General features: G+C 23.1%; 1 protein-coding gene across 5 annotated transcripts; it reads right to left on the reverse strand.

Moving 5' to 3' along the window:
- Window positions 1-1,278: 1,278 nt before the first annotated feature.
- On the reverse strand, window positions 1,279-21,505 carry LOC113555669 (serine/threonine-protein kinase SIK3-like). Of its 5 annotated transcripts, none has more exons than XM_026960152.2 (22): window positions 20,284-21,502; window positions 20,050-20,220; window positions 14,231-14,347; window positions 11,378-11,441; window positions 10,507-10,668; window positions 10,290-10,414; window positions 9,988-10,111; window positions 8,812-8,903; window positions 8,630-8,743; window positions 7,584-7,701; window positions 7,405-7,517; window positions 7,209-7,319; window positions 6,326-6,491; window positions 6,158-6,264; window positions 5,862-5,962; window positions 5,627-5,763; window positions 4,413-4,565; window positions 4,138-4,286; window positions 3,943-4,075; window positions 3,790-3,870; window positions 2,793-2,915; window positions 1,623-2,203 (listed from the first exon to the last, which is right to left on the reverse strand). In XM_026960152.2, the coding sequence occupies exons 2-22, from the start codon at window positions 20,200-20,202 to the stop codon at window positions 1,623-1,625; spliced, it is 3,024 nt and encodes a 1,007-aa protein (XP_026815953.1). In that variant the 5' UTR covers window positions 20,203-20,220; window positions 20,284-21,502. The 5 variants fall into 5 exon arrangements, with proteins under 5 accessions (XP_026815955.1, XP_026815954.1, XP_026815952.1 ...); XM_028188606.1 differs by having other exon boundaries at window positions 20,280-21,502; XM_026960153.2 differs by having other exon boundaries at window positions 1,284-2,203; window positions 5,862-5,959; window positions 20,050-21,500.
- Between the last annotated feature and the right edge of the window lie 7 nt (window positions 21,506-21,512).

The raw sequence follows: 21,512 nt of genomic DNA on the forward strand, positions 1-21,512 counted from the left end.
TTAAAGAGGTCTATTAGTAAATTGAAACCGTTAGAAATCAATTAATTTGTTGTACATTTATTTATTTATTTACTTATGCAGTGTATATTTTATGCTATAGTGAATTGTTGATGGTGTTCAGATGATGATCAAATTTTTTTTTTTTTTTACATTTACTATTTTAGTATGTGAAAATCTCATTTGGTTTGAATAATAATAATAATAATAATAATAAAAAAATTAATGTATGGTTAATGAATAATTCTATTATTAACGTTCATCCATTTATTGGTTGATAAATTATTTTTGTATATTGTCTTCCATTTAATAAATGGTTATAAACATATTAATATTAAAATTATAATGATACATTTTATATGTATGTGTATAAATATATAATGGCTTACAATTTTTACATTTTTCTTAACAAGAGTGCATTACTGGATGCATTAAATTAAACAAAAAAAAAAAAAAAAAAATTGTATTTGATTAATTAGTCTATCACAATATTCTATACTTACATAATGGAATGTATAGATAATAACAATTAACATGTTCACAACATTGGCATTGAGCTTAGAAGTTTAGTGTTCAATTTATAACATTGTAATACACAAAAAAAATATATATAATAATAACAACAAATAACATGTACACAACATTGATATTGAGCACACACAATATATATATATATATAATATAGACTATACAGTAATGTAAACTATAAAAGTTAGAATAAGGTAAGGTTATTAAAAGCCAATGGTGGTAAACATGGTCCACAGATCACAGTAGACTGCGAAAAAAAAAAATTAAAATAACAATAAAAAGATCACAATAAACATTTTTTTTTAAATAAAAAAAAAAAAATAAAAAAGTAAAAAAATAATAACAAACAAATACCAACGAATCAATATTGAAGTATTGAAGATACTTGTACAGCCCAGAAGTAAATTTAAAAAACCAAATAGATATTAAACTTTTTTTAAAATAACAATATATACAAGTTTTAGTAGATATTTGGTCAAGTTAAGACTTCTGAACTGACATGAGTTATGAAATTTGATAACATTTATTGCGAGTATAATACGGTTTTGATCAAGACTTGACAATTAATCTAAAAAATTTTTTTTGCTATAACTATGCAATATTTTATTCTTATATGCATTTATTTTACTGTCACATAGTTTAAGACATAAATGTACTATATAAATTAAGAAAAAAAAACGAGTTAACAATATGATAAAATTATTTTAACAATTGAAAATAAATATACAATAACAGTATTCACAATTATTAACTAAATATATAATATATTTGATTACATAGTCATTGGAATAGAACAAATGGAATACATTTTGTGCTGCCACTTTACAAACGCACATTAAATTAAAAAATTTATAAAATATAATTATTTAAATGAAAATCTCAAATAAGAGTTTGGTAAAATATATAATTTATATTGAAATCAGTCTGTATAAGATAAAGATGATTAGTTATAATTCACAACTGCATGATTAAGGTTTTTGTTGATAAATTCTAATAACGAAAGATGCTTATTAAAACTAATGACTAATATTAATTAATTGCATTCACAAAAGTAGCACAGCCATGAAAAGATTAAAAATAATATATGATTAACAATATTATTTGTTACAAGGTAAATAGTCTTCGACTAGCCTATGACAAATGTTATTGTATTCAGTTGAATCTCCAGAAAGTCGTTGAATTTTTAAATACGAGTTGGCACCCGTGTCACTTGAACACACTTCCAGTTCAATTTGCAAGCCTGTTGGAAATTGTAACACATTTTGTCTATCTAGCACAGGCCATACCCGAATGTTGGACGATATCAAATACTTGACAATGTTGAGTATGTTACCAGAAGTGAAATTGGAATAGAAATCAGATAAGTCCACAACAAATGCATCACTAGCTGTTCTTTTTAGAATATAATCAGAAAAAAGTGGAGCAGTTTTCAAACAAGTTGATGAGTCCATATCAGTTATAATATTATTTCTATCAACAGTTATATGATTGATTTCTTCATAACCATGATGTATAGCTGAAAGTGGTTGATCAGTATTTGACTTTCTTAGTAATGTATTACCTGTATTCATAGAATTTACTGAATTTGTCAGTAATGTGTCAACTTCCATCATACCACCTTCTTCGTTAGTTATCATTAGTGATATTTCTGGATTTGGAAGTCTTTCTTCACTAATTTCTAAAAATAAATTTATAATATTTAAATATTAATACAACCAAAATTAAATATTAGACTAGGGAACCATAAAAGTTTCAAAAAGACAATGAAATAAATAAATTAAAAAATAATTCATATGTATTAATATATAAAGGAATATGTATGATACACTCACCTAACCAGAAAAATCACTAGACTCAGAAACTTAAAATTTTGGTGAGTATATATATCTAATTATGGACGGATGAGATAAGAAATTATTTTACTACAACACCACTTCTAAGAAGGTACTTTGCATAAATATATTCAGAATTTTGAAATTTATGAATTTAATTTTTATTTCATAAGGTAAAAAATCCCATATAGTTGTAAGAGAAGAGCAGCGATAAAAATATATGTTAACATAAGTTTAAATTATATAGAATATTTTGAAATAAAGTTGAAAAACTAGTAATATAAAAAAACGGAATGGGATCTCCAAGACACTAATGACAGTGTTTATTAATTTACTTATAAATTGTTATTAAAATAATAATTATTAATTAAATATATTTAAATATTCTCAGTCAGCGGTATCTACAATAATATATTAAGTATGAATAACACTAACCTAATGTTTTATCTTCTACTACAATAATTGGTTGAGGATTTATTTTATTATTCGTTCGCAAGTCCAATGGAACTGGAATTTGATGATTGGACATTATATTTGGAGTACCTTGAGTAATTGAACCTACAAGTTAAAACAAAACAACATTATTTTTAGAAAAAAATTACAATAACATTGACCACTTTAATGTGAACTTATGTTTACCTATAAATTATAAATATTATTTAAATATATCAACAATTTTTTTTATAAATTACAGATGTAATTGATTAGAAATATTAGTTATTACTTATTATCAAAACTAAACATACCAAGTTGTATACAAAAACTAAATTTAATTTAACTCAATCAAGTAATCAAAAATGAAATGAAATATTCAAGATTCATAATTCAAGGATGCCCGGAGCCTCTCTTAGATGGAGCAAATACATCGCCTTAAATTTTTTTTTAATAATTTGGACTTAAATAGTAAACAAATATGTAATAAATACTTAATACTTATTATGAGAAACTGTCATACTTTATTACAATTTAGATACAGATACTATCTAATAAATAAAATTAGTTGTTTTAAGTATATCTTAATATACTAATCATTGATGTGTAAAGATTTCAAATAAATTTTGGACTAGGGAGTGTAGGAGATGAAGCTCCAACGACTTGTATTGACACTAAAAGTATTTGCAATTAGTGATCTACTTTTATCTGGACGTCTATCATAACTGATATAATAATATATATAATCATTAAAGTACCTTTAGGTACATACAAATTAACTGGTTAGTGCTTACAGGTTAGGTTACTCTTGATTATTAATAATAAACAGTTATTTATATGACATAAAATAATAATGAAAATAAAATGCCAAAATAAATAGGTTACTTAAGCTCCTATTGAAAATTAACTGAATATTATTGTAATAACTAATAAGCATTTGATATTATTTTTACAAGTAATTTTAAACATTTTAAATATTATAGATATTAAAAATTCTTACCTTGGGTTTGTGGAACATTAACTAAAGGTGCTTGATGTAAATTTAAATTTTGTAAATGCTGGCTAAGAATATTTGAATTACCTGAAAAAAAATGCTCGAGTTGAATATCAATGGTATAAAACAAAATACCAGTATAAGAGATTCATGTAATACCCTGATGATTAGTAGTTGCATTTATGAATGGAGTTTGATCTACTAATGTTTGAAGACTTTGTAAATGATATGTATGAAGCATTTGTAATTCAGCATGATCCCAGGTATCTAATGTATTTTCACTCAACTTTTGCTATTAGTAAGGAACAGATTAAATATTAATTTGGATTTATAACAATGATCAGTTTAATTTACTTGAAGTTGAATATGTTCCTGTTGAATATTACGTATATTAGGTTGCTCTAGATGTTCACTAGATGTAACAACTGGTTCACTTGTTCTTCGTACAGGACTATATCGTTCAGAAGGCAAATAACCACTTACATCTTTTAAACTTTCTCGGCCTAATCAAATCATATTAAAAACATTTTTTATAAATAACAAAAAAATAAATAAATAAATAAATAAATAACACAAGATTATGTCCACAGATCCTAGGTACTCATTAGAAAAAAAAAATACCATGATACCTGAATGTCTATGTAGTTCTTGTACTGTTGGTAAAACGGAAACCTGAGATATACGGTGACTATGTCTAGGAGTGCTGACCATTGGTAATGGTGGTGGTACATACTCTCGATTCATACGTGCTTCTACTTCACGCACCACTTCAGGACTAATGACTTTGAAAAAAAAAAATAAGCAATGGAAACAAACTACTAATTAAGAGACCTTAACAGTAACAGTTTTTAATTAAATTGGTATAGTGTATTTTGATAAGACAAATAAATTAAAAAACTAAAAAAGATGTTTCAACTATTGAAAAATTAAATCAAGAGTGATTATATAATAAGATAAACAACATAACATGTTTTGAATATGACTATCTTCTTCATAATAATATCATTAACTAAAATAGATGTTTTCTAGATAAACTTATCTTATTACTGGTTGAAATTGAATAAATATCTCAATTTAATCAATTTTTTTTACAAAATAATTGAAATCAATTTATTACTGAGAGTCATGAATAAATAATAATGATAGAAAATTTTCAGTAAAAATGTGTTACTGTTGCACTCTCTCTCTCAAAAAAAAAAAAAATCTTAAATATGTTAGCTATAAAAAAAAAAAATAATAATAAAAATTAAAACTAGACTACACATCAAATCCAATACTACAATGCAGTGTAATGTAAATCAAATAATAATAAAAAGTAACAATGCAGATTAAAGGCACACAAAAAATAGTATTAGAAAATTCAAAACTTGTTACAGATTAACAAGTAACTAATTAAAACTAAGTAATATTAAATCAAAATACTACTAAAAAATGCATAAGATATTACATGAATAACTTACTTTTTTCTTAAGTCCTTTTTTAACTTATTTGGTTGTAAATTAAAGAATTGCATTCCTTTTAAATTATTATTATATAAAAGTTATTTCATGAAGTAAATAATAAAAAAAAACTATATTTAGTTATTTTTAAATTGAAAATTTTAAGTGTAATTTATATTTATATTTAATTTTATATAAATAAAAGGGGTATGATTTATAACATGTAATATTTATAAAACAAAATATAACAATGATAAATATAATTGTTAAAAAAAATTAAATCAAAAAGTACTTACAACAAGGTTTTAATGTAGAGTAGAATGATACACAAATTAAGTAAGACTCAAATTTCAAATCTCAAGCAATTTAAAAATGAATACAATATTATATATAAAATAATATACCTGGTGGTCTATCCATTACAGTTGATACACCACTACGTCTAGTTCTTGTATTTTGTAAATTTGTTTGTTGGGCCTGAGCTTCTTCTTTATTTCCAATCCCATGTCTAGAGGTATTACACATTACTTTTGTATAACGACTGCAAGTGGTAGTAAATTAAATATTAACATAAAGTACAACTATACAAGTTGAGAAAATTAAAAAAGATAGCTAAAGATATCTAGGTATAATAAATACCTAGAACTAGTAGATACAGCATTATCTTCAGATAATAAGTTTCCTTTACTTGATTGATCAATTATTGCGTTTCTTAAATCGTTTGGATCAATTTTCACCTGCTATTCGCAAATAAAATAAAATATTACAAATAAAATTAATTATTATATGAATATTTGTTATAATCTTGACCAACATAATATCAATTTAATATGCAAAAGAAATTAATCATTATTTTGAAGATTTTATTATTATTTAACTTTGCCATTATTGATCAATATATACTACATAATATTATTTGTATATGATATATGTACTTTTTTTAAATCTTCTTTGCTACTTGGTTCACTAAATGTACAATTCATTTTTTGTGACATTTGTAAATTTGCACCACCATCTGATGCACGTCTACCAAAGTTGTTATCTAAAAAGTAATAAGTGCAAAATACATTTTTCATAATAATTTCTTTTAAATCTTATATTACTTGCTCCCATAACTTGTGGTGGTTTCAATAGATGCTGATCTTTAATTGTAAAATTTTTAGGAGATTGAAATTCTACTAATGGAATATTCAAAGGTAAATTTGTATTTGGTAAAACATTTATATTACGCCCAGTTTGAAGGTGAGTTATATAATGTGATTCCATCACCTAAAATAATGTATTGATTATAAATTAAACTAAATAATAATACAGTAAAACTCTTTGTAAAGAATCAGAAGGGATCAAGAAATTTCTTTTGTTAAAGAGAGTTTTCATAGTAGAGAGAGGTTTAAAAAAACAACATTTTTATTAGAAATTACATCAATAATAAAATGAATATATTCGATATCAATAATAACGGTATTATTACGATATTAAAATTTTAAAAGTAGATAATAAAAGAATGTAATCGTTGTTGTAAATTTTGGAATTTTAGCTGATTACTTTTATAATTTATAGTATGATTACAGGTAAATTGTATTATGAAATATAAAATATTGTTTCGTTATTGAGATTGACTATAGGTTATGGAGAATGAATTAATAGGCTATAAAGCAAACCAACCATTATTATGTAATGTTAAGTTATATAGAGTTTTTCGTTGTAAAGAATTTACGTCGTAGAGTTTTCACTGTATAAGTAATATTTAAGGTGATACTTTTATCGAAAATGAGTTGATATTTCTAAAAATGTACATACGTATTTTTTCCTTTAATTTAAATTAACTTAAATTTTAAACTTATAAAACTTTATTAGACATAATACATAAATTTAAAATTATTTTAAATGTTTAAATATATCAACAGATAAACTAAAATAAACCCATTAATATTATAAAATAAAGGAAATTTAGGTTACAAATTACAAATGGAAGTAAAATGTTACTTGAGTCATTAAACCATTTCCTGGACCAACAGTATGACGACGAGTAGTCACTGGATGATTATCTTGAGTCTTATTTGAACTAGCAGATTCTCCGATATCAACATCACCATACTGTAATTTATTTTTAAATTGTAATCATACAAAGTATCAAGTATATTGAAGTACAAATAACAAAAAAGAAAGTTTTATAAAATACCTTTTCTAATTGCTGGCTATCATAAATTGAACCGTCTTGGCCATAAAGTGACATTGAATATAACGGTAAATTTTCAATTAGATTTGAATTGATATTAACAGATCCATTTATATCTATAAATATAAAATTAATACACATTATTTTTAATATTCATGACTTATAAACAAATGCTAACTTACTAGTCTCGTTAACTAATGATTGATTAGTAGTGTTGCTTTGATTAACAGTTGTATCTAGTTTGTCAACCAATAAATGGTAAATTGCACTGACATGATCAAATTTCTTTTGTTGAACAGACTAAAAAAAATTTTTTTTAATGTTTTCAGTTTTTATAAATGGTAGATATTACTAATAGAAGATTAATACAATAATTAATTCAATGAAATTTATTTTTTGTTCTATGATAAAAAATATAAATATAAAGATCTATTCTACTTGGTATAAAATACTAATAACTTTATAATTTAAAAAAATCATACTAGTATAATTGATTTACAATTAACTAACTTAAATGAATTGGATAGTAATTGCATGATTCAGCTGAAGATATAATTAATCCTTTAATAAAACTATTTTGTCATCACATATATCATACTTAATAATCCAAAACAATTGACTAGAACAGCAACAATTTCTATGCTCTATTTATTTACAAGCTAATAACGTTTGAAGCGAATTGTGCTCAAGCTTATGTAAATTGCATCTAATTGCATATCTAGGTAACAATTACACTAAATGTGGCGGATCACTACTGAAACATTTTAACAAATTTTCTACATCAATAATAAAACACCAGATATGCATCAGAGTGCCACAATATCCAACACAATAACAATAAATTTTGATCCTTAGGAGACATATATATAGAGATGTTCTGGAAAAACTAATATGCATGTTACTGACCGACAAAACAAAGTTCACATATATTAAGATGCATCAATAAAGAAATAAAAAGACTACCAGGGATCACTAATCAATATTTTTTTTGAGCTACATTAGGAATCTGAAAAATTTGTTTTGGCTATCAAAATTCTAAGTGCATATTATAACACAGTTAATTTTGTCGTAGTATAATATGTTATTTATTCTTTGTCTGGCAAGCCAGATAAGATTTTTTCACAGGCCATACGCGGGCCCTGGGTAACCATTTGGCGACCCCTGGTCTATACTTTTAAAATACTATTTGAAAACACGCTTAAAATAAATAAATAAATTAAAAACTTACATTAACAATCATATCTTTATCTAGACCTGGCAACTGTAACATAAGTTCTATTACTGCTGTATTCATCATTGGGTTTACATCCACTATTAATTTTTTAGTAATTGGTTCAGACAGCTGAAAGTATAATATAATTTCAATATTAAAATCTATGATTAGAATATAAATATTAAAATTCTTGGTACCTGTTTAATCCATTTATGAGACTCTATTTGATTCAGACTTAGTCTCTTTTCAGGCTCAATGACTAACATATGTCGTATTAAATGTTCACATGCTAACATAAATCACAATTTACAAAACAGTTATCAATATAACTTATATCATAATTAAATATAAATTATTTAAGATAGAACAGTTATGTATCATCATGTGTAAAATATGTCACATTTATCCTTAATTATTTAAAAAATCAAAACATTTAATAAACAAAGAACTATATTTAAATAATTTAATTAAGTTTAGAATAAACAACAATAAATAATAATGCATATTACAGACTACAATTAATTGTTAAACATTTATAAATATAAAAAAATAAAATAAAATATTTTGAGTATTATCATTTTTTAACTACTTCATTAATATAAAATATTTTAGAGAAATGTAATTTAAAACATTTTACATAATGATAATTTAGGCAACCATAATTTATAAAATAGAATCATTGATTCAAAAAATATTTCATAAAAATACAAGCTAATAATGGTAGTGTTCAGAAAAAATATTTTATTGCAGTAAACAAAATTTAAAATCAAAATTAAATGATTTACTTAAATTTTTCTAAACAAATACAATAATCCCCTAGAAAATGTAAGTGCTACAAATAAAAAATTAAAATATTATTTAACTTGCTGTATTAAATCTAAAATTAAATACATTAAGAGGACGCTATATCTGCATGTACTGTTATATCTTACAAATGTTAAATATAACAAAAACAGTTTTGAATGGGAAAGGATCGAAAAGGCTAGTCATAACCAAGAAATTAAATTTTAACCACATAAAAAGAAGAACTTAAGCTGTAAAATAATTGTTTTAATTTTTTTGATAATGGAACTGCAAAAAAAAATTATTCAAGTTAAAAAAATGGATTTTGAAACAATAAGGACTTTTTTTGTAAAAGTGATATCAAAACAATAAAAATGATATTTCTCAAATAATGTTCTCAGCCATATTGTATAATATTAATTTGGAGTCTTCACTATCACTACAACCTATAAATGGTTCTATTTTGTGCAAAACAATTTTTACTATGTTTTGCATTGTAAGAGGGAGACAACACATGTGATGTAGCGTCCTCTTAAATTTAATATTATTTAAATTATATTAGTGTTAGATTTGTATCATAAATTATTTACCAGCTGACATGAAATATGGCACACGAAACATTCCAGAAAGAACATTAGCACGAAGTACTTTTAAAGTATTTCCATCAAACGGAAGAGAACCACAAACCAATACATACAATACTACACCTAAACTCTGTAAAAATATAATATATTATCAGCTAAAATAGTTTGTTAGTAAAAATAATAAATAAATTATATTTTTATTGTACACTTAATTTTATAAAAAAGAAAACAAAAGCAAAATAAGTATAAAAATTGGATCAAAACATTTTGAATATTTATAAATTTACTATTGTAGATATAATAATTACCCAAATATCAGCTTTTGGTCCATCATATTCTTGTCCTTGAAATAGTTCTGGTGCTGCATAAGGAGGAGAACCACACCAAGTAGAAAGTAATTTTCCTTCGTAAAAATGATTGCTAAATCCAAAATCTAAATAATTTAATAATATACAATTAAATAAATTCAACAATGGGCAATTTTTCATGCTTGCGTGTTATTATTTATTTAATAATAAACGGCACCTGCAAGTTTGATGTTATTATCAGCATCTAAAAGCAAATTTTCTGCTTTCAAATCTCTATGAACTATGTTTTTATTATGGCAATAGCTAACAGCTTCAACAATTTGTTTGAAAATATGACAAGCAGCAGGTTCGTCCATTCTTCCTTTTTTTACAAGAAAATCTAAAATGAATTAAAATAACAGACAAAATATGTAATTTAAAAGTAAGAACATTATATTTATTATTTTTTTGATTTTTTACAATATTTTAATTTTTAAGTAGGAGTATGTAAAATATTAATATTTAAAAATTAAAATATTGTAAAAAACAGATGAAAGACCACAGATAATATTCTTACTCATAAGTTTGATAATAGATCATTTCACTCTTAATAATTAAGCTAAACAAAAAAATTGGTTTCACTGAAGAAAAGACGGAGAAAATATATGTGAGTATATATGGCATCCTCTTAATTAATTTAATTGATAAAATATTCATTATATTTTTAAGTTTAAATGTTCGAGTTAATGAATAATGAAATTTGGTATATTGCTACTAATTGTAAATCACAAAATGATGGTTTTAATGAGAACATAAAATAACAATGCTTTCTAGTTTAAATGGAATCACATCAATCAAAATGTATATGTGAGTGTATACAATAATAAAATAGCTTTTTTCTTGCATATATTTTAAGTTGATTTTCAAAGATCTAACACTCCCAACTAATATTAAAGTTATAACTGATGCTGACAATATTAAGACTCCATCTACCTATAGCCAACGAATTTTTGTGAAGGTAACAATAACAATTTTACAATAAATACATTATGCACGTTCTTGCATATAATATACCCAGATAGATAGTATACATCACAAATTTTAATTACCGAAAATTTCTCCTCCAGCAGCATATTCAGTTACCAAATAAATCATTTTTTCAGTTTCCATAACCTGTAATAAGTATATCGATATTAGATAAGAAAATAATAAATATTACTGACTATAGTATGATAAGTAATTAAAATATATACAACAAAATAGATACAATTATAATAAGTCATTTATTTAATTATTTAAATTGCTGAAAAGATCAAGACTATAACAATAGACAATAGGTTCATCAAATTGTCGTTCAATTAGAAAGTAAATACCAAAATTGAATATATTATAATTAACATTGAATCACTGTACATATAAATATAATTAATAATAATATAAATCTGAAAATTTATAAATTCATCATTGACCAACTACTCAACATTAATTTATAACTGAATTCTCCTTTTACCACTACAAATTATTTAGGTTTAAGAAGACCTATATAAATAAATTATATTTTAAACTGCAGTAATTTGTATAATAATAATAAAGAAACAATAAAGATTATAAATTTAATAATTACTGAGGACTGTCTAACTATCTAACAGGATACACTTTATTAATCATTATTATGTAAATATTTTTATTTTTTTTGAGGGACACTTAAGTAAATAGGAGGCTAAACTAGACTAAAGGATCATAAATTCTTATAATTTACAATTTTTTAACTCATGTATTTTGCGCGTGCACAATGTAACTTCATTCTCTTTTAATAGCAACTCCTATTTTGAATATCATTTTCAAATTAATACATTTTTTGGGGGGTAGCTTTAATTTATCAACTTATATTCTAAAAACCAAAATCGGCAAAATTAGAGCTAGACATAATTTTTAAAAAATGTATTACATTTTTTTTTTTTTTTTGAAATTGTACATATATTTTTGATCTAAACACTATATGATATATTATTATTATTATATCATATAGTGTTTATCATTATTAATATTATTATATATATTTATTTAATATTTATTATTAAAGTAATAAATTATTTACTATTTATGAATTATTATTTAATTTTTTACAAAACATATAATAATGTAATTACATAACTTATTATAAAAACATCTATTTAAAAAAAATAGCCCTATCTCAACACCAGTAATTCTACTTATATAATTTATTTTATTCTTATAGTTATGTATCTATTCAATTTTTTATTTTTATTATATAAATATTATATACTCATGATGTAAATAATTATGCTTTATCAATTGTAAAACAGCTAAAATGTTAATTAATAAATATCAATAAGTTGGATGACTCTGTCAGGAACACTTTATAATTAAAAAAAAAGAATTCTAAATTTCTATTTTTTTTACTACTATGCATTTTTATTTACAATTTAATATACATATATTATATTATTTAATAAATTCAATGATAAATGTATAATGTATCATATTTTTTTTAGAACAAAAAAATATGTGCAACTAAAAAAAAAAAAAAATAAAAGTTCCTTACACTTTTTTAAAATTATATCTAGTTCTAATTTCATCAATTTTGGGTTTTTTAAAACAAGTTATAGTTTAATTATCTGAAAAATTGATTAATTCGAAAATGATATTAAAATAGGGGATGCTATTAAATAAAATTGTAATTCAAAGGAATTTATAATTTTAGTCTAGTTTAATGTCCCAAAAACAAAAATGAGAAATATTTACAGGATGATGAGTGATAAAGTTTACTCTGTTTCTGCAGATATATTGTATTTACATAAGATGTCCTTTTTTTAAATTTTTAAACTATTTAACCAATTTAATTTACTTAGTCTTTAGCTATTAACAATTCACTATTTTAATCAATGTTTACTAGTATTGGTAGTTTTTAAGTTGAAAATGATCTTTTGATACTTTTTGTGCTTACAGGTAGGTAATGGTTCTTTTTTAGACTTTTGTAGGTTGTTGTAAATATAATTTAGATTGCAATTTAAAAGTATTTATAATGCATTATGTTGGGTTCCTGAACTAGGAAAAATTATAAATAAATTCTTTTACAATTTCTATTCTCTAATCATTAAATGATTAAAGAACATCATAAAAAACAAGTCAAATATTCAAATATATAAACTTAAATGATGACAGTTGAATAATATAATATTTTAATGACAAAACTGTATATACCAAAAGTATAATGAATCAGTTAGGTACATACTGTAAATACAGTTACATGTTAATGATAAGGTATGACTGCATGTCAAAATTATGAAATAACATTATAAATTTATAACATAATACAACATAATATTTTTTATTGTTATCAGTCTACATAATGTAAGACAAATGTCCTTTATCAACTGATTATTAATGGCAGATTATTGCCGCATACGATGAATAATAATATCATTGATAATATGAAAAATATTTTAGGTTTTACAGCTAGTACTTTATAAAATTTTAATGAAAAAAAAATGTGGTCATGTGGTAGAAAACTGTAAATACCTAGATTTTATTATTATTCCTGTTGATCTCTTTAAACTGCTTTAGCTACATTAATGATGTTCAATAAAAATGTAAAATAATAATAAAAAACAAATATAATATGAAATTTTTAATTAAGTGTAAAATGTATTAAATGGTTCATTTGTGTTATTAAATACATCAGATTATGATGTAGTGATTTTATTAGGTAACTTTTTGTATGACTTTTTAATTATGTTTCTTATCAACTATATAAAAAATATAATACTCAAACCTTGATTTTTCTTATAAAATATTAATAGTTATAAATAAGATGCAACATTTAAAATATTTAGACATTAAATATTCTAAAATGTATTCTTGTTAAAATAACTAAACTAAGCTACTATAATATCATACATTTCACATTCTTCTTTGATCAAAATAAAAAAAATCAGTACCTGAAATAATCTCACTATATGTGGATGATTAAGTTTTGACATAATTTGAATTTCCCTAAATATTTTTTTCAAATTATCCTCATTTAATTGTGTCTTATCAATTATTTTAATGGCAACCTGAAACAAACAAATATTTTAAAAAATAAATAGCTAGTCTTGGAATTATATATATATATATATATATATATAATTTTATTATTATACAAATTAATAAAAATTAAAAATATAATAATAGACCCTTTAGTTTTTTCATATAAATGCAAAAAATTACACATCATGTGTATCATATTATGATACCTTATAGCATTAAAATATATTATTATTATTTTTATTATTGTTAAATATAAAAGAACCAACATTTTTTTTCATACCAAAAGAAATGTATTACCTACCTTTTATAGTAACATTTTAAAGTTATTAGATAGTTGAAATTGCAAATTAAATATGATAGAAAATGTTTGGATTTTGGTATTTTTAATTTGATGGTTATTTTCAAGTTTTGACAATATAAAATGTAAATTAATGTCTTTAAATCAATTAAATGGTGTTGTGAATTGATACATTACCATAATCTATCTATACTATGTTTATTCATTTTAATATAAGAGAAATGTTTAATAATGATCATTAAATAATTGAACTCAAATTAAATTTAACTGTTGGGTCAATTTGTAATAATTATCTAGACACAATTAAAAATTAAAATCATAATAAGCTGTTTATAAGCCTAAATTGTTAAAAAAATGTTAAATAGTGGAATGAAGTAATGATATATTTTAAATTATTTGATTAAAAAAATACAATTAATGAACTTTGATTTTAAAATGATGACTATCAATATATAATTTAATTATTTTGGTGATCTATACATATTTTTCCAGATGCTTTAATATATATAAAAAAAATAAGATTTTAGTACAAAATAATATAGTAATAAATCACCAAAAGTATTTTTATTTTTTGTAAGAAGTCAACAATGAATTATGCAAAATAATTAAAATTGAAAATAAAGAGATAATATTATGAATAATGATTTTGCCAAATGAAATTGTACTTAATCATTAAATTTAACTATTATTTTTTTTTTATCTAATACTTTAAATGGAACAAAGAGGTCAGCATCTTCGTGATTTTTTTATTATTATTATTATTATTATCGTTATAAAACCTAATGTAATACCAAGTACAAGTAAACATTAATGAGATTATATTTATGCAATTCTACTAACAATATATATTATTATCTATTATATACAATTGGAAATCATAGTAAACATTAAGCATGTAGTATTATATTATTGTATACGTCATATATTTTATACTATACTTTCTATAAAACATTTTATCTAAGTACAATAGATTTGTATTAAAGATTAAAATAATGAACATTTAAAACATTGAAAGAAAAAATATAATATTTAATATTAAATTTGACATGATTAAAAATAAAAAAATGTATATATTTTATTACCTATTCTATTATAAATTAATGAAACAACTTAATAAAATAAATTAATGCTGTAACTTGATAAATAAAAAAATGTTTTTTAAAAAAAAAAGTCTAATCCATTTCATTTTTTAATAAATAACCATAGATGTAAATTTAACTTTTTAAATATATGCATTTGAGTATGATAACATTTACATAAATTATCCAAAAAAATATTATTAGGAATATGCCAAATTAATAACACTTATGTTAACTTTTATATTCAACTATGCAATTATTATTTTCAATATTCAAAATCTACAAATAAAAGAATAACAGTCAAGAATCATCATTCAATAAACATTAGAAATTTAATTACATAAATAAATTAAAACATATAAACAATTAAATAAACAACATTTTTCCTTAGGTTAGTTTATTTATTTTAAGTAATTTGATTGTAATTGAGCACTTATTTATTTAAATGTAAGAAAAAATTTGTAGTACCTGCCTATTTTAAAATAATTTAGAACTTTAATATATGAAACATATTATTTTTAAATGTTTTAAATACTTAAGTTAAATTTAAAATTTGTCATTAAAAATATTGATTTATTTTAAGTATTTAATGCAAAAATAGAAAACTTATTTTTTTCAATACTTATACAAAATCAAATGCTAAGGTCAGTAGTTTGATAAATAAATAAATAAATAAATAAAACCAAAGGTTAAAGTAATCCATACGTAATCATTTAATAATCAAACTAAAAAATAGTCTATCTATTATACAAAAGAAATACTACAATATTGTATTTAAGCAATAAAAGAAAAATATGTGTATTAACAGTATTACTGTAAAAACTGAATAACGTTTATTATAGCTATAACATATAACACTACATTATAAAATAAAATATATTCTTGATACAACTCCAGAATCATTCTTCAATAAAAATTATTTTTACATAAGTTAACAGAATTGCATAAAAATATCTTTTATATGAACTCATAATTTAGCTTACTAAGGGATAATATATAAAATAAGTTAATTCAGTATTGGAGACCTAGTAATATATTTGAAAATAAGTATTTTGCATATTAATCAAATTTTATCAGATATAGATATATAAATCTGATTAAAATCACAACTAGATATTACCGACTACATATTTGCATATTTTAAATCTTAGATTTTTTTTTTTTTATTATTCATTTTATGCATATTATTTATTTTATACAAAAATACTTATTGTATGATAATATACATATAACATATTTCTTTGAAAAAAAATCATCAAATAAGTGAATAATTAAAATAAAAATTCTCATTCATTTTTTTTTCCAAACGAATACTATGGTATAACAAGCATAAACATATTTTGTTTCATAATTATTTTTATTCTGCCATTTTATTTATACAATACATATATACACATTCCTTCAGATATTTCATTTAATAATATAAGAGCATTTTTAAATATTTTTTAAAACATTAATTTTATTAATTTGTAATAGATACTAAATTGATATGTTTTATTTTAAAATATGTTTCAATAGATAAATGTATTATACTTTATCATCATAAATTAAAAATTAGTATTTCTATATGACAGGTACTACAGGTTCAAGTTATTTGTATAACTATCTAAATCAGGTATGCATTGATTAATTAAAAAGCTGATTTATATATGATAAATTTACTATCTAAATAAAGTGAGTTAAATATCTATGTAAGATGTCATAAGAAAAAATAAGAGATTTATACTATACTTTATTATGAGTAAAATAATTACCAATATTATAATTATATATGTTTCTATTCAATTTTTTATAACTACTTTTTAATATTTTATATCAAATTTCATTTAAAAATTAAAATTTCTTATAGCAAAAATTCTTCAACAAGTAAAAAAAAAAGTGTCATACATACATCTTTTAATAATTTTTAATAATTTGAAGAAATAGTAAAATTTATTGTTTTATATGTTATCTACATTGTGTTATTAAATAGCTAATTAAATCAATTTTTAAGAGTATATCTTAATTTAACTAGATATGTTTGTTTTTATATTAGATCTAAAGTCAAATTGTAAAATTACTTAATCAACTTAACCTTATAAAAAATAAATAAAGTAAAAATAATAGATTTAATCTATTTCAAGATGAAGCTTACAATTTTGTTTTAAATAAAGATAAAGATAGCTTCTATCTTAAAAGTTACAATAAAATACAAAATGAGTATAAAATAGATATACATGCATTGACTAATAACACTAAAGTAATTATTAAATTCTATTGAAAAATTAAAACATTTAATCTATTGTACACCAATGTCAAACCCCTTATCAATATCTACTATAGGTAATATTGAAAAATATTTAACTCATTTGGAGAGTGCTTAAGTTTAAAATATGACCTGGCTGTCTATAAAAGATATATTTTAATATATGTTTATGTTGATACCCAGATTAGAACAAAATACCAAAGCTTTATTTTGTTTTTAGTTTCTGAGCGAAATTATAAATGTATTCATATTACAATAATTTGTGATTTTTTTATTTAACTTTTTATTTCTGAAGATGTTTATTAAAAGAAAAAATGCTCTGATCAACAAATCATTTTTGATGGAAATTTATAGTAGCAATTGGATTAAGTTGGTAGTTTTGGGAGATAACAATTTAAAATACTAAGTATTTTTAAAATAATTGGGGAAAAAATTGAACTTATTTTTTTAATTTTAATATTTATCTACAAATAAATAAATAAATAAATATTATCAAAATAATTGTTTGGTAAACTTAGTTACTATATGATTAAACCATTTTTGCTCAGAGTCATTTTTTCATTACTTACAATGATTTATCATTAAATTCCAATTTAATACATTAAATACATACAATGCCTACTGAATAATGTAATACAATCGAATTCTGCTATGTAGCAGAGTGGTTATCTACCAAACCCCTTTATATATTTTAAATTAAGATGATAAACAATAGATACCTAGGTGTGTTAAATCTTAAACTATAATAATTAAAATAAGAAACAATCATTTGATTCATAAATTAACTAATTGTTATCAAAATTATAAAATATTATAATTATACTACATAAAATAATTGAGATATTTTTTTTTTTATAAATAATAATAACAATTTAATAATTTATATAGATCTATGATTCTGCTTTTTGCCAAGAAATAATTTAATTTTACTAACCTAACTATTATTCTATTGTTACAATATGTTGTATACATAATTATAATTAAATAATAATAAGAAAACATCCAGAAAGCAAATAATTGTGCTAAATAAATTATTTATTGCAGTAAGGCATAATAATTTATGAATTAAACTACCTTTTTAACATCAACTAAGAAATATGTACTATCGTATTATTAAAAAAAAATATGGGAAATATTTTTTTATTTTTATTTATAGGTTTATAGTTAAGTAAACTTAAACCTATAGGTATACAATTATTTTGAAATAACAATTACTAGGCAATAGTGCAATGCTATAATAATTTAGTTATGGCAACTTAATAATTTTAAGTATAATATAGATATTAAAAGATATAAAATAATTTCTCTATTTATTTATGATTATATATAACTTATTTAAAAGTCATTATTAAAAATGAATATTAGGTAGTAATATGAAGTTTAATGTACAAATTTAATTTATTTAAAGTTTTGACATATTAAATATAAAATGTTTTCACATATTTAAAAAAATATATATTTAAGACAACTGGTACATTGATTATTTTTTTGTTGAATCTATTTTGTCATTAAAAATTAAATTTATGTTATATAAAACCAAAATAATTTTTTTTCAATTGATATTAAAAGTTAGTTTTTCAATTTTAAACACCCAATATTTTCATTTTATATAGATAGTAATTTAATCAGAGCTTATTCAACTTTGAGGATTTCAGTTTTTAATCTGTAAAGGATGTTTTTAGTAGTAAAAAGTATCTAAAAGGTTACTTATACAGAAAAACTTTTTTTATTTGTATACCTATTATATGTCAAAACCAAAACTATAAAAGACATTTTAAAATATTAATACCAAAAAAAAAAAAAAATAATGGGAATAAATTATATATAATATGTATTGATAAGTACTTTTTTTTTAACTATTTATTTACATACATTTTTAAAATGTAATTTCATACACTAATCACATTGAGGTAAAAATTCAATGACATTATTATTTCTAACATTTAAATGTTTCAAGTAGATAGAGGAATATCGAGATAAAATAAATGGATTGTATCTACCTATTTCTCTATAAATTTCATACGATGAATGACAATAAGACTGTAATTAACACATTTTTAAATACTTACTTACTAATTTATTTTGATTGTATAGATAAACACTTACCTTGGAGTTTGTGACAACATGTTTGGCCAGCTTCACAACAGCAAAGTTGCCTTTGCCAATTGTCTTTTCCAGTTCGTAGTATCCAACACGCACCAGACGGTTGACCAATGGGTTGTTGTGTCCGGCTGACGGATGTGGTGGCACACGAGCCATGGTGTTTGCATAGCTTAACTAACGATAAATTTATTTTCGATTTGTTGACTATTGTCGATGGATATATTGCTACTGACGTACAGACGAAGTCTCAGCCAATTGACTATCCACCACACTACATGGTCGTGTAACGAGTAGCAGTAGCAGTAGCAGTAGCAGCAGCAGCAACAACAGAAACGATTGTACTATAACGACAGTAGCACGGACAAGACGTCGATGGCAACGACCACTTACTGTAGTCTGTAGTGGCGGTAACCGTCACCATACCGGACTCGACCTTTTGGGCAACTGACTAACTGACAGCGGCGCGCGCGACACCGTGTGGACGACAAGTTGTCGGGCTTTCGGAGCGATGGGTGGGTGGGTTGGTGGGCGGTTGGGCGGTTGGCGGGAGGGGACGACGAGGGCGCTCGTCAGACTTTGGTTTTACGCGGGCCCACCGAGGGCTTACATAATAATAATAAAAATAATAATAATAGGTATCATAATATCGTCGACGTGAATTACAGCGGCTGCGAATTACACAACGACGATACTTATTTTAACTATTGTGTCGCTCTTAATAATGACGAATTATAATTTATAATAATAATAATAATAATAATAATAATAATATAACAACGATACGCGATTTCTGCTGTGGTTGCGAATTTTTTGTTAACGTTTTTTTTTCTCTATCCTCTCCGTTTGTTTTTCAACGCGCAATATTATTCAGATGGCGTGCGCGACAGTTTCCCAGAGCCAACGACGAATGAAAACAAAAACACTCGTCGGCCGTCGCACTCGACGGTATTATTATTATTATTATTATTATTATTTGTATTGTTATTATGTACAACATTACATATTATGATATTGTATTACACACATATGACATGTACATATTATCATAAATATAAAATCAGGTATATAAAGGTGTTATTGTGATGCCGTCCTACGAATGTTTAATAAACGGTTACAATGCGCGGCGACAAGTCGGTGGGCGGCGAGCGGCTGAGACCTCGTCCTCGGCTAAAGTTTATGTATTTTTTTTTAATTTTTTTATCGTTGTCAGCGATGGCCACTCGAAACTCGAGTCAGTTTAGCCATTAGCAAAGCCCGTCACTGTCAAACGAGATATTTTTTTTCTCATTATCTCACTCTCCCGCTCCCACACCCAACCGACAACAACTCTCTCACTCACACGACTCCTAATGAATAGAGATAAAAGAAAAAAAAATAACCGAGACGTCGTCGTCGGCCGTCGCACGTCTAAAGTCAGCAGTCGGAGCAGTATGACAATCATTTTAATATTGTGACAACGACGCGTT

Source organism: Rhopalosiphum maidis, chromosome 3 (assembly GCF_003676215.2).
Source record: "Rhopalosiphum maidis isolate BTI-1 chromosome 3, ASM367621v3, whole genome shotgun sequence".
NCBI classification, from domain to species: Eukaryota; Metazoa; Arthropoda; class Insecta; order Hemiptera; family Aphididae; genus Rhopalosiphum; species Rhopalosiphum maidis.

What these genes read in the sequence shown, in the direction of transcription:
- LOC113555669 (XM_026960151.2), bottom strand. Translation starts at nt 20,202, where the DNA reads ATGGCTCGTGTGCCACCACATCCGTCAGCCGGACACAACAACCCATTG. An exon ending in GACCAAAAGCTGATATTTGG is followed by an intron (nt 10,112 to 10,289) that starts GTAATTATTATA and finishes ATATTTTTACAG; the next exon opens with AGTTTAGGTGTAGTATTGTA. An exon ending in GCTGTATCTACTAGTTCTAG is followed by an intron (nt 5,764 to 5,861) that starts GTATTTATTATA and finishes TACCACTTGCAG; the next exon opens with TCGTTATACAAAAGTAATGT.